Source organism: Cyphomyrmex costatus, unplaced genomic scaffold (assembly GCF_001594065.2).
Source record: "Cyphomyrmex costatus isolate MS0001 unplaced genomic scaffold, Ccosl1.0 scaffold16, whole genome shotgun sequence".
Classification (NCBI taxonomy): Eukaryota; Metazoa; Arthropoda; class Insecta; order Hymenoptera; family Formicidae; genus Cyphomyrmex; species Cyphomyrmex costatus.
Window position 1 is genome coordinate 803,803 of NW_017275609.1, and position 14,357 is coordinate 818,159.

General features: G+C 39.2%; 1 protein-coding gene across 1 annotated transcript; it reads right to left on the minus strand.

Annotated features, from left to right (window-relative positions):
• Nucleotides 1-1,226: 1,226 nt before the first annotated feature.
• Megf8 (multiple EGF like domains 8) lies at nt 1,227-14,106 on the minus strand. Its single transcript, XM_018536832.1, has 15 exons — nt 13,902-14,106; nt 13,641-13,804; nt 13,141-13,418; nt 12,775-12,959; nt 12,375-12,687; nt 11,610-11,851; nt 11,015-11,248; nt 10,593-10,880; nt 10,214-10,351; nt 9,890-10,134; nt 9,182-9,799; nt 7,679-8,908; nt 3,374-7,307; nt 2,725-2,912; nt 1,227-2,419 (listed from the first exon to the last, which is right to left on the minus strand). Exons 1-15 carry the CDS (start codon nt 14,104-14,106, stop codon nt 1,592-1,594), a joined length of 9,090 nt encoding a protein of 3,029 aa, XP_018392334.1. The 3' UTR covers nt 1,227-1,591.
• Nucleotides 14,107-14,357: the final 251 nt, after the last annotated feature.

Genomic DNA, 14,357 nt, shown 5'->3' on the forward strand with positions numbered 1-14,357 from the left:
TCAATCTTTCGTAAACATTTGTAAAAACAAAATTCTATTTTTTATGAATTTTTGTTTCTGTATCTTTTTGTATTCACATAATTTGCTCGATTTATCAGCGCTCATTTTGTTTTATACTCTTTACTTTCGCAGCTCTTGAACTTTAAATAAAATACTATCTTTGCATTATCCCATTTTTGTGCCTCCGACGATAATTATTAAGCACGTCAATGCCAATATCGTTACATTACCTATACGTTTTGATTAATACATAGTCGTTATCATTGATAACAAACTCACCTACTGAGTATAAAGTGTCTTTCAACCAGTACGCAAATGCTAGTTATAAAAGCAACACGCATTCGCAATTTTTATGTATGTACATTTCTTTTCCAAATAAAATTTTTCGCCTTTTTCCTTTACCCACTTACAATAAATAATATATTATTATATTAGGACGCTCAACACGTATTCATCCTAATCAATTTGGCATAGGAACCTTGTTAACATACACATCGTTGAGCTCCATTTCTAATCAACAATTCTAATACTGTTCGTTCGACCGATTCAAATCGAAAAAATCGATTTCATCTTCTTTTCCGAGAATAATCACGAATGTTCCATGACGCGAAGCCACGCCTCGTAAAATGTTTCTACAAAAATGTATAAAGTAAGAATTAATATATAATTTACAGATTGTGTGTTATATATACAAACGTACAGTCTCGTCATGGAATGGTATACGACAATATATTATATTTAGATTAAATAATCTTACGATATCAATCCTCTTGTAACTACGTATACAATATTAAATCTCTAGTTAAAAAAACAATAATTGCTCGATTTACAGACCTACGATACAAGATCCGTTACACATTTTTGTTATCCCAGATAACAAAAAATGTCTAAAATTGGGTCATAAGACGTTTCATATGTTTTTTAGAAGAACTCAAATTTTTTTTCCTGAATCTCAATAAATTAAAAAAAATATATATATATTCTTTTTAAATTCTGATTGCATGAAAATCTTAGAATTTTAGTAGACAAATTAAAAAAAAATTTGCAAATTTTTACATGTTTTAAGATTTATTTGATTTTATCTATGATTTCGAAAATGTTTCAATGATTTCTAGATCCACGAATCCAACATTCGTATAATCTAATAAAATTCGATAGAACTTTATAGTTAATATTCATTTTATATGTCTGCATTTTGTTATAGATTCAACTATTCTTGTTGCCAATCAATATGTGAGATCAATAAAAAGAGAACAGTTTTCTAATAGAAAAGATAAAATGGATAAGCGGTATGTAAGATGTTCTGATCATAAAATACGTATATATTTAGTTAAAATTCACGTTATATTCTGAGTTTATCTCGTCCATTATCTTTATCGTGTTAAAACTGTTCCAAAAAGGGAGGCTGCCCATATTTACATACTAATTCAAAGTCCATTATATCCAAATTTTATTACAGCTATAATTCGTAGCAAAATGTTCAAACGTCGGTGACTCTTATCGATGCTTGAGAAGAGTTTAACGAGAATATCTGTGTCCGGGATGTGGAACTCGAAAGCCGTCGAGATCGAGATTCCACTGTAACGTGGGTTCAGTTCGTCGGGTGACTGTTTCTACGTCTTAAAAACACTCTGCTATTGACCGGGTAGACTCTAGTCAAGAGTATAAGCGAACTGCCCAGGGCTAGTTTGACGGGTGCTTGGCGGCCGCCAGGTAACCTGATGAACACTGTCGCCACTGCTGCAACACCATCATCGGTGGGTTCGACAGCCACCGGTCTCACATCGCTGTGAAAGCTCACGTGTTTGCCTCGCCTGCCCTTACGCTGCGGCGAGCTCGGGCTACACTCGCCGCCGTCCCGGTCATAGAGTATTGTCGCGGTAGCAAACGGTCGTTGCGCCATATGCAACATTTCTACGACGTGTCGACGTCGGGCACGACGTAAATCTGTCGATTGCTTTGCTTTCCACGCAATCACGCACGCCGCTAAGAACAGAAAGAAGCAGGAAAAGAAGCACGAGAAGAAGACGAACAGATCGATGTGCAACTGATCCTGACGGAAAAAAATCATCCCATAGGCAGCGTGACCATACAGTTCCGAATCCACCGGGTCGATCGCTTGTAACACTATGTGAAACTTGGTCTGACCCAACTCGTGTCTGTCTTGTGGCAACATCAGTACCAGTCGATTTGTCAGATTATGGATCATCACAAAGGAGTTTCGTCTATCGATCGTCAGAAAAGTGGCAATATTATTCTCGAGCCAGTCCTCCATCACAAAATACTGTTGTCCGGTGTTCCATCGAATTGGCTCCATGATAGTACCATTAGCCCCACCAAGATGAGAGTGAAATTCAACGATCCGGAATTTGTCAGAAGGCTGATCAGGCCGTAATCTAAATCTGTGATCTAGTTCAACCTACGGATGTAATATATATTCTAGACATCTTTTTTGATAGATAAAGAAAAGTATTGTAAAATTTATACCATAAATGTGCAAAAATTGAAAAGAATCATAATTATGTTTCATATAATAATTAATAAAGTAGCTTAAAATAATGTAGCTTATACCGATTTTGATATTAGCATGAAGACGAAAAATTCAAATTTATAGATCGTTTAAGAATTAAAAATTTTTTTTAATATAAACCATTTTTAAATATAACGATCTTTAGAGTACAAAATAGTAAAAAAAAATTTAGAATAGGAAAAATTAAGTCGTACCTTTTGATATCCAGTCGTTGAATTTAAAGTAACGACGAAGGAATCATCTCGCGGACTCAAAAATAGATCCAAAGCACCTTGGGTGACATCCACTATCATTCTGATGTCTACGTTCATGAACCGCGGTTGCATCATGTAGAAGACGGTTTGGCCAGGGTTTAGGGGCTTCGGTTTCATCTTGCATTCGTCTGAAATAAGGAAATGTAAAGTTTCCTATTAGACGCGCGAAAATAGCAGACTGTCAAACAGCTTATAATAGAAGAAAGAAGATACGAACCGAAGGATACGTAAGATGCTCCCACAAAACAGAACGTTGCAATTTAAGAAAAACAATTACTTGACCAAAGTGTTAAACGGTGAGTATAAACATATTGAAGTGAGTGTCGAAATTGTAGTACCAGTATTTTTAATCGAAGTAACATTGATTAGTATGTGTTAATATTAACATTATTTATTTTTGTATTAAAAAGAAATAACAGCACATAAGTGATTTGAAAACAAAAATGTATCATCACAAAATTATCAAATTTACTAAAAAATAAAAAAAATTGTACAGGATATTATACAATTTTTGCGCATTAGACGTATTAATTTAGTTATCGTTATGATGATATGAAGATTCAGTCTGTTTACAAAATTACATGCTCACCTATTAATTTCGAGTCAAAACACATTTTATTGTCGACTGTGACAGTCTTGTAGCACTGATGGCCCATTGTTGGAGTGCCAGCGTAGTTCTCTCTGCACTTGCTGCACTGTACCATCCAGCATGGTGTGCCGCCTGTATTCGTACCCTTTATAGGACCGCTGATGCAGGACGGTTCACTCTCGGTGTTGTTACCACAGTTGCACTTCTCGCCAGTCACAGGATCGCACGTGAAACCATGGCCGTGACACTCACAAGGCCGACACACGTCTCGGAGGTCTTCTGTCCCTCGGAAATAGCCGGTCATGCATTCGCCGCATTTGTCGCCTCTTGTGTTGTTCCCGCAGTTGATGCATTTCGCTTTCGCCACCGGTCCTTCTTCTAGTTGTCTACTCAGCTTCTCTATTGACATCTTGTCTACAGAATTCGGATCGGGTACGGTCACGTTGTCGTTGATGCAGATCCGAGTATGCCCGTTGCAATATTCGAGACAGGGCACGCATTGACCGTTATCCGCAGGATTGCCGACGTACAATGGTAAACATTTCTCGCATTGCTTTCCCATCGTGTTGTTGTGACATTTTGTGCAGTTATCGAGCTTATCTGGACCAGCGCAATCACTATGACCATTGCATTGGCATTGAATAGAGCAATTTGAGCCGACGTAACCGAAGTCACAACGGCACAGGTCGGGCTTAACACATGTGCCTCTCACGCAACCCTGTGTACACATGGGCACGCAAATTTTCTTACCAAAATCGTTTCCCCAGGTGGTTTCGGTCTTATATCCATCTCCGCATTTGCACTCAAAGCCCTCCTCCAAGTCAAAACACTTCTCGCTCTTCGGCGAGCACGTGTGATGCCCGTTCTCGCACTCGTTCTCCGGTGGACAGCGAACGTAATGCCATGAGAAATTTGGTTTCGGTATCGCAGTGAGCAACGACATCGTAACATTGTCCTGCACTTCTGAAGAGTCCACATGATATGGATGCAATGTGGTGGTAATTGGCGGCTCGACTTCTGGGAAGTGTTGATGATAAAGCATTTCGCAGGTACCGCCCGCTGGATGATCCGCTGGCGCTTCAAGTGATCCTTCTGTGCATATTCCTTGACCGGTAACATTAGCAGAGTCTAAGGAGCACCAGCCGCAATGCGAATGTTTCAGACAGATGCTGCATTGCTTGAACACTGAGCATGGTTCCGGACAGTGATCCATATCCGCGTTACGCAACACCAAACCGCAAACACCGCCGGCGCAGTAAAGTGGCTGATACGATGGCGAGATGCACTCATTCAATTGCGTAGACCATCTACATTCACTCCATCCACCTTCGGCTCCAGTACCCTTCAGACAACTCTTGCAATCTTTGTGTTCAGAGCATCTCTTTTCGCACTGCGTGCTGCTCATCTTGATGCTAGTTCGTTCGAAGATGTTAATCTTCACGCAGTTCCAGTCGTAAACGGGCTCGCCCGTCAGCTCCATTCCCAATTCGTTAGTTTTCAGTACCTGCCTCGTCCACACGCACTCATCCAGATTATAACACTTCTCGCAATCACTTGCCGGACATAGTCGCTCCCCGCATTGATTCACGTTAATTACCGATGTATCGCATCTAATGTCCTGTGTCTGATCGTTGCAATCTTTGTCCGATGGAATGCACTTACCGTGTGGGCAGTTGGTACACCATTTGCAAACAGATTCGTTGTCTTTGTAATACGGCCACTCCGCCAGACATTCCGTGCATGTTCTGAAGGTCTGGCACTTCCTGCTCGCCATCCAATCCGAATTGCAGAATACTCCGTTTGATCGTTGCGCTTGAGTCACGTTGATGTCACACTTGTCACCCCGGTTACTTGATACTTCGTTCGAGAAACAAAAGGAAGTGTTGGTGCCATTGAGAGTAGTAACAGCGCAGAATGAGCAACCAAAATATTTCCTGCACGTGATCTTATCCTTCCAAAGATTGCACAGATCCTCCGGTATGTTAATCAATGTGACGTAACTCTTAATACCGCCATCAAAACCACCAACTACATAAATGGCGTTCGACTCTGGATCGGCATGGGTCATCGCGTGAGCGTAAGCTGGTGGTGGTGGACTGCCGATAGTCTCTGTGTCTTTCGTTATCAAACGTATCCATAGGTTGCATGAGTATTTGTACGCTATTAGCGAATCTGAGGTGTTGTGAGGATTTTGCCGGCCGCCAAATATCACCATATATTCATCCGTCGTAACTGCGGAATGAAGAAATCTAGCTTGAGGTAAACTGTTGCCATCGGTGAAGTCGTCTTCAAATGGTGGTAGTACCGACCACATTCGTGTTTTATAATTCAAGGCATATAATCTGTTCGAGATAAACGTTCTGTTTACCGCATAAGTGTAACCACCGAAGACATAGAGACTATCGGACTTACTATGATATACCGTGGAATGACCGTAAACACCTACGGGTCCGTTCCCTACAGTGTCCACTGTATCCCAAGTCTCAGTTTCTAGATTAAACTCCCAAACCACGTCTAAATATCCGTATTTAGGACTAAATCCACCAATCAGAATCAGGCTCTCCGACTCTCCATCTCTACGTAAGGTTAATGTGTGACCAGCCAGAGGCAGCGGCTCTTTCTTTAAATCATCCTCCACAATTTGGCTCCATCGTTGATTTTGCAAACTAAACTTCCAAAAGTCACTGAGGGTATTGTTCGACAGTCCTTGTACGTCTTCGTCCTTCATTGATAAGCCGCCATAAACATAAATTTGTTGCCTACTGTGCACAATTTCAGCTGCGTGAAAGTAGCGACCCTGTGGCATGGAGGCCTCTGAGGTAGATTCTACTGTCACTGGCATCCATGTATTGTTTTTCGTGTCGAAAAGTCTAATGTCATTCAAAGGTCCGTGACTAAGCGAATAACCGCCAAACATCCATAGACTACCGCGTCGATCAGCCACCAGGCTGTGTCCAAAACGTGGCAACGTTTTCCTCAAGTGGTCTAGATGATCAGCCAAATATTCCGAATTGAATAGTTCCGTGAATGTTAACTGATAGTTTTTAAGTGAGATAGAGCAATCGCGTCCACCATAGCCTGGCGCACAAACGCAACGACCATAACCCTTGTCACAGATGCCGTGTTTCTCGGAAGCAGTACAGTTTTCCGGACAAATCTCCACATCGCAGTTAATGCCGACGTAACTGGATTTGCAGAGACAATTACCATTGCGGCATTCGCGGTTTCCTGGGCAGTTGTTGCATGTCATTATCACATAGCTCGCATTAAAACCCTCCACTTCGTCCAGTTGTTTATAGTGCACTGTTAGAAATCCGGATTTGGCCTCTACCGTGACTGGATAGTTGGTGCTTTCTGTGCAGTACACACCCAGTAATTGGCTCTGATGACCACCGGTAGATGAAACGAATTCAGGTAGACCGTCATACACATACACGCTGTTCTCTTGGCAACTTACATTGATATCATCATGGATAGTGAATTGTATCACGCTCTGAATTGTTGGAGTGGTCGCATCTAAAGAGAAATCTCTCTCAGGACCAACAATCCAGAGACACTCTCTTGTCGGTGAGTCGCCCATGTAATTATCCCAAAGTGAAGATTGCGAGTGTCGACTACCAAGACCTTGTTTACCGTTTCCTTCGCCGCCCAGCATACCCCGAGACATGCAGCCGTAGTAACACATTCCACCGTTACGCGGATCTCCGTAATAGTCCCGTTTGCAACGCTGGCATTTATCGCCTTCGGTGTTATCACGGCAGAAACACATGCCAGTCTGCCGATCGCAAACGCTGAGCTCCACATCGCCATGCCCATTGCAATTGCATTCGCGACAGCCTAATGGTGTCGTCGCGTTTCCATAACTTCCTGCTTTACATTCTTCGCAGTAACGTCCGATCGTCCAGTCTTGACACTGATCGCAAATGCCTGGTCCCTGAAAATCCAAAAATTAAAACGCTTGAATATATAAAAAATTAATAGCAATATTATCAATCTGTAATAAAAACACAGTATTTTGTGGCGCTAAACGAATACGAGTCCTCGAGACCCAAAATTTCTTGTTAAAGAAGGGAGAGAGGCTATCAGGTAGTCATGATAACTCATTTCCTAGCCTCCCTTCTTTTAGGAAATAGTCAACCTTAGCAGAAGAATCGACCATTCCTTCGCTCTCTCCACATATCGCCACTTCTATCTCTCCATCCATCACACACCTACTCTCATTCAAACAATCCAATCAATTTTGTAGATTTTCGAGAATTAACGATAAAAACAAATTTTCATTTTCTATGTGCAATCATTATTTACCTGCAAGCATGTGGAGTGGTTATAGCAGCCGCAATTGGTCCGACAATCCGGTCCAGTCCAGCCCAGGTTGCATTCACACTTGTAATCCGGCGCCTCGCTGCAATATCCGTTAACGCACCTCTCATAGCAAGTCTTTGTACAATTTTCTTTGCCATCGCCATTAAAACCGCGCTTGCATTGACAACTAAAGCTGCCGTGAGTATTGGTGCAAAGCGCATCTGGATGACAGTCATGCAGACCAAGATCGCACTCATCTACATCCGGGCACTGTGCGTACGCCCAGCCAGATTCGTCAGCGTTCAGACTGCTGTTTCGATACTCGTTGATGATCGCACTGCAATTGACGTGAGCCTGATTAAAATCGCCCTGCACGCATACGCCAGTGATAGGATTCTCCAGGCTATAGCACCAGCCGCAACTGAGTGAATGCAGACAATTGGAGCAGTTGGAGTGCCGACTGCAGCTCTTGCACTGATCGTTGCCAGTAAGTGATGAGCCGCTGCGCGACGTGACGCCCATCAGGCCCGCTTGATCCATCCATTCCCGGCATAAACCGAACTGGTATTCTGATGTGTACACCGAGAATGAGAAACACTCCCGCGTAGCCTCGCACCATACGCATCTGCCACGCTCATCCAGGCACTTCGTGCAGTTAGAGCGTTGTCGGCATGGAATTGGGCACTCGTACGGACTTACCACTGCGTTAGGTAATCGACCGATTCGTGCGCATCTCGCCTCTTCCGTCCACCACTCACACAGATTAGTGTTCACACATGACTCGCAGGAGATGTAATTGGAACAGTTAGCACACGCTGAAGGCGTAATCGTCAAATAGTGCCATTCACGAATCGTCTCGCCGCGCTCCTTATCCCATTCTATGTTTTTTACGCAACTCTCTGTCTCATTAACCGAGCGCGGTAGACATTCGTTGGTAATATCGCACCAACCGCACGAAGAGTCAGTCAAACAGTGCAGACAGTTGCCATACTGATGACAAGAACCGTTCTGATATGGCTCCAAATACTCGAATGTAAAGACCTTTGCATTTTCCATCTTCTTGTTGTGCATGATTTCCATTTTACTCGCATAAGCGTAGCTCGTAGTCACCATTCTTTTCGATTCGAAGTCCAATAAATAACGACCCGACTGCAATTCCATAAAATCTCCATTTGGCCATGTCATTGGCGGCGTACACTGTGATGTCTCCGCAGTTAGATTGGCGACCAATTCCTGAGTAAAAATAAAAAGTTATGGATATTTAAATTTCAACATAACTTGAAAATATCAAAATCGTTTAATTGGTTCATGTGCGCGTGATAAAAATATTTCAATTAACAAATTTTCCTCAATAAATAAAAATAAAATTATTTTAAATAATTTCAAATTTTAAATTCACTTTTTACTTTCACACTGTCTTGTAATATTTTTATAATTTTTATTTTTTTTACTTGCCAATACAATTATAAACTCTAGGAAAGAAACTAAATAGTAAGAATAGCTTACGAGCTTATCAGGATCGTCGTTTCGCGACACGTGAAGCGTCGCGCTATTATAACTGACGCAGATCTTCAGATGCTCCGCCGCGCTGTCCCAAAAATAATTCGGTGGTCTAAGAAAGCCAGTCAACCTGGCAATCATTTCGCCACCCAATGCCGATTCTGTCTTCGCACCTTGCATGGATGGCACATTAAAGTCAACCGTGGTCGCGTTCACTATGGCGACTGAATCGGGTTGGCTGAAGTTCACTGGTGGCTTGTACTTGAGGAAAGTCAAACCCGGTCTTTTATCCATTTCTCGACACTCTTCGACCTTGGTAATTTCCGTGCCTTTTGAACCCCACCAACCCGGTATCTGTGAAGGCGTGTCATCCCGCAGACCGCATACCCCGTAATTGTCATCTTTGTGGTGACAGCGAGCGTTTTGGACACACCAAGTACACGTGCCTAAATTTAGTTTATTCGAGACGGATTTCCTGCCACGAAAATTCGTACCCCAACCACCACCGGGTTGACCATGTATTAAGCAAGAATGACAATCGCCTAGAGCAGGACAAACTCCCGGACAGCGCGTCGTTTGTAGATTTGTCGTACAATTGCTACCTATCGTCCGACCATAGCATATCTGCAGTATATCAAGAAATTTCATACATCAGAATCTATATACAAACAAAAGCTATTTATAATTATATAACAAGATTAATGAATAAAATACTTCATCCGCGGAACACCAGCCACATTCTGGATTTGCTGCACACTCCATTAGGCTTTTATGCCTCGAGCAAATTTGCTCTGGCTCGATATAATCTTCGTCTCCTGGTGCTAACATAGGCGGCAAAATGTATGCAAGAAGATCCGCATTTACATTGCCATGATATCCACCAACGAGTAACAAGGTATTTCCATTACGCACATCTGCCGCATGAGCGAATACACCTTGTTGCTTAGGATAACGAGAATCTAAAAGTGAAAAAATTAATTTAAATAGATATAAATATATGTAAAAGTAAATATGTAAAATAAAATTAATTTACCTTACCTTTATCGTTTAAACCTAACACTTCGTGGCTCACCCAAGTGTGACAGCCAAGATGATAAAGATACATCTGATTATCATAACAGATTTCCTCTTTGTTATGTCTATGAGAATATCCGCCAAATACCACCAGATAATTTCCTGCCATAATAATACAAAAAATAAAAAATGATGTATTTTACAAGTATTAAACAAACAATTCATATTCAATTTATATATAATTCATTATTTTAGCATTATTTTTAGTGTATATTTTTACATAAAATATAAGCTTTACATATAATTTAAAAAAATGTATATATCTATTCATATACATATATTCATAATATATTCATGTATTTTATCTCTAAAAATTACTTTATTCTTAATAACAAGTAATTACCTATGATATTACATGTGTGGAACGCGCGTTCTCTTGGCACATATGTCTCTCGCAAGTGCGCTCTCGGATAATGGATCTCGGACCAGACCTTTCTATCTAGTTGAAAGACGAACATTCGATCTGATAATTTACTGAAACGAGCGACGCTGGCGACTACACCGCCGTATACCAGGAGGGAATTGGTAGCACGATGATATACAGTCGAATGCGCTACGACGCGCACATCAAGTTCCTTACCGCCTCGAGGTCGTACTTCTATCCACCTTTCATTAATCGCCGTAAGATCCGCTGTAAGTAATCGTTAATTATGTTAATATTTTTTCATACATGTTTCATATATGTAAAAATTATATAAACAGACATCTTTCACAGATTTGCTTTTTTTATTTTAATAAATTGACAGTAAATAAACTTAAACTTACATAAGCGCAACTTGATTTTATATAGACTGGACGAAAACTCTCCATCAACAGTACTGCCTCCGAATAGATAGATGTAGTCACCTGCCAAAGTTAGAGTGTGCCTCGTGAGGCTGGGCGGATAGAAAGGAGAATTTTTAGCGCGTAACGTCCACATGCGTTTTATCACATTATAATGCCATAGTTCGTTCGATAGAGTACCATCTTCCACCTTTCCTCCATAGACCACAAAACCATCTAAAAATATAAAGATTTTTTTTCGTTTTGCCGATAAAAATTATATAGTTTAAAATTTATAATTTTACAATTATAAATCATACATTAGTTTGTTTAAATGCTATGATAGTAAATTAAAGTAATTTTATATAATCTTTTTTATTTCTCATCTATATTTCTAATAAATGCAACTAAAAGATTTCTTCTTTTATTTTCACTTTTAGACTTATCATTATATTATAAAACAAACTAGTTTCAATGCTAATTTAAACACGCAAACAAAATTAAAGTAAAAACAATATTTTCTAAAGCAAGGTTATCAACTATTCGTTTTATTTTACATTAATTAGTACTAAAAAATATAATTTAAATGTTAACAGACCTTGGTATTTGCACGCAGCATGACCATATCGAGGACTCGGTTTGGGTAATTCGTCAACGGTTGGCTCTGTAACTTCCTCTTTCAACGAATTACTTGTAGTTAATTTTGGATTCGTAAATTCTGGAGTGAAAACGTTTTCCTCCGCGGATTCCGCTACGATTTGCTCCTCCCATTTCACATCATCGTTCTGCATATCTGTTGCATCACGATCTCTGTATAAGTTTTCCAAGTTTCTGCGATATCTTTAATAAATACAACCACATATGTAATAAAATATAATTTCAATTCTAACTGTACACAAATAGGGAGTACATAAAGAATTAACATCAAACTTTAAACGAAATTACGCTTTTGAGACTTTCACGGGTATTTTCTTCAATTATACCAGAAGGTTTGCGAGTTATCGCCGTGTCTTTCTTCATTATACTGCAGTATCAGCGCATCCCTCGCCCTGATGAAGTGAACGGCACGGTTCACCAAACGTTAACATTAATAATGAAGAAAGACACGGCGATAACCCGCAAACCTTCTGGTATAATTTAAACGAAATTGTTTTAAAGATTACTTTAATTAATTGATAAGTCTTTATTTATGATTCTAATTAAATTCCAATTAATAGAATATAACAAACTTTTTGTATACATATGTATAGATCTTACCAATTTTTACATCTTTACATAAGCAAAATATAAAATCAATAGTATAGTGTACTGAATATCCAAGATATTTTTAAGATATTAAATTAATAAGTGAGTCACTTACTACCTTGACATTTGCGAATATCGCGGTCTTATATTGCGGGGATGCTTTCTCCTTGGATCACCGTTCCTATCGATCCTAATAGTGCTTCTGCTTTTTTCAGTTTCCTTATCTTTAGGCATATTCCTAAACTCTCGTGAGTGTTGACCGTCAACATTCCGGTCGAGCAGGCCAAAAGTATTGTTATCTTTAATACTGTAAAGCACCTTCCAGAATAAAGATGACGTTGGTAGGCCGTATATTTCTTTGGCACCAGGATGGCGTTGTAATTCGGTAGCGATCAATGTAGGATCTAAATATTCGGCAGATGCGGCGCCTTCTATAAATATTAAAAATGTTAAGGTTTTTTTTTGACGTTTAATATTTAAAGTAGAAAGAATTACGTAAAATTTGTGTATTAATTTACCTAATACATTTCCATATTCATCTTCCCATTCACTTGTGCTAAACCTATATACTTCTAAGTCACTGAGTATATAATTGAGATCGTAGCCGCCAAAAACATAAAGTGAGTCTGTTTCCTGAACATAGATCGCTGTATGAGCTGCGCGTGGCCTCAGTCCACCTTCTGAATGCGAAAGCCAATGCCACCTACACAAATAATTAATTATTAAAATTTTTTATCTATACATATATCTCTCATCTATATATATTACATATTAATCTATGCAAAATTTAATACAAAATATATAATATAAAAATTTATTATTTTGTCATTAAATAATAATATAAGTACAAAAGCATAAAGATGTAATTGAATAGGATAATGTACCGATTTCCTTCCGGATGAGTTTTGTGCAACGAACAAGATTGTCCGGAGTATCCATTGTTGCATTTGCATTTTTTAACCCCGCAAATACCCGCCTGACTGCAATTGTTTGGACAGAGAGATCGGGAACAATCTTTGCTTCCCCAATCATTTTCGCAGAAGCACGTATTATTAATACATTTTCCATGATGAGTACAATTATTCGGGCAATCCGTGACCGAAAATTCTGCATGGAAACCGTCTAGGACATAATTTGTGTCACTATATAATAATATCAACATCTGTAAAAAAAATAGTAACATTAGAGTATTTTGCACTATATATACGTATATATATTTATATTTATAATTAGTTTTTATAATTTCTCTTATTAATAAAAATTATATTTTTTGCATATTTAATTCACACCATATAACATCGCTCATTAATGTAAACTATGCAATGTTGTGAAATCATAAATCTGCAATACATTATCTAATGTTATTACTGTAGAATATACTTACATAACCAGATGATGATGTCACTTGCTGCGGCTCTGTTTTGCCACTGAAGCTACCTAGAAGTGGTGAACGAAAAGAATCTCCATCATAAACAAACACATAGTCATAACTACATTCTGTGCCCATCGTCCGAAAACTTAATGTAATAAATTGGCGACTATGGTTAGCTACAACAAAATATAGAATATGCATATTATAATTAGAATATCTATATTATAATTATACTTTAATATTTAAAATCACAATAAGTTTTTTTATCTGCACCTTTAATGAGCCATTCACAATGTGAATCTTGAGTATAATTTGAGCCCATGGGCCCATCACTGATGATTCCCCATGATTCCGTGAAGACTTTTCTCGTCTTATCGCACGGCACCTGCTTTGGAGATGCCTGTGGAGCTAAATAGAAGCCCGGCAGCAGGCAACTCCATGTTACAATCCATGTTATGGTGGATGTCGTCCACCCCATCACAGTGTGTTCACCTCAATATCGTTTAATAGCACATAGGTCATCATTCATAAGTATTAAATAATTTCTTGAGCAATCATGCGGTGTATTTACAGAGAGTCATATCTGGAAAAAAAAATTTATATTAATTTATCCATGTGTGTCATATGAAGTTTTTAGAACAAGATATGGAACATCTTCATTCACCCAAGAACAAATTTACACAGCTGTGTGTATATTACAAAGATTCATACACAATTACCACATTTACA

What these genes read in the sequence shown, in the direction of transcription:
- Megf8 (XM_018536832.1), bottom strand. Translation starts at nt 14,106, where the DNA reads ATGGGGTGGACGACATCCACCATAACATGGATTGTAACATGGAGTTGC. An exon ending in ACGACGATCCTGATAAGCTC is followed by an intron (nt 8,909 to 9,181) that starts GTAAGCTATTCT and finishes ATTTTTACTCAG; the next exon opens with GAATTGGTCGCCAATCTAAC. An exon ending in ACCACTCCACATGCTTGCAG is followed by an intron (nt 7,308 to 7,678) that starts GTAAATAATGAT and finishes TTGGATTTTCAG; the next exon opens with GGACCAGGCATTTGCGATCA.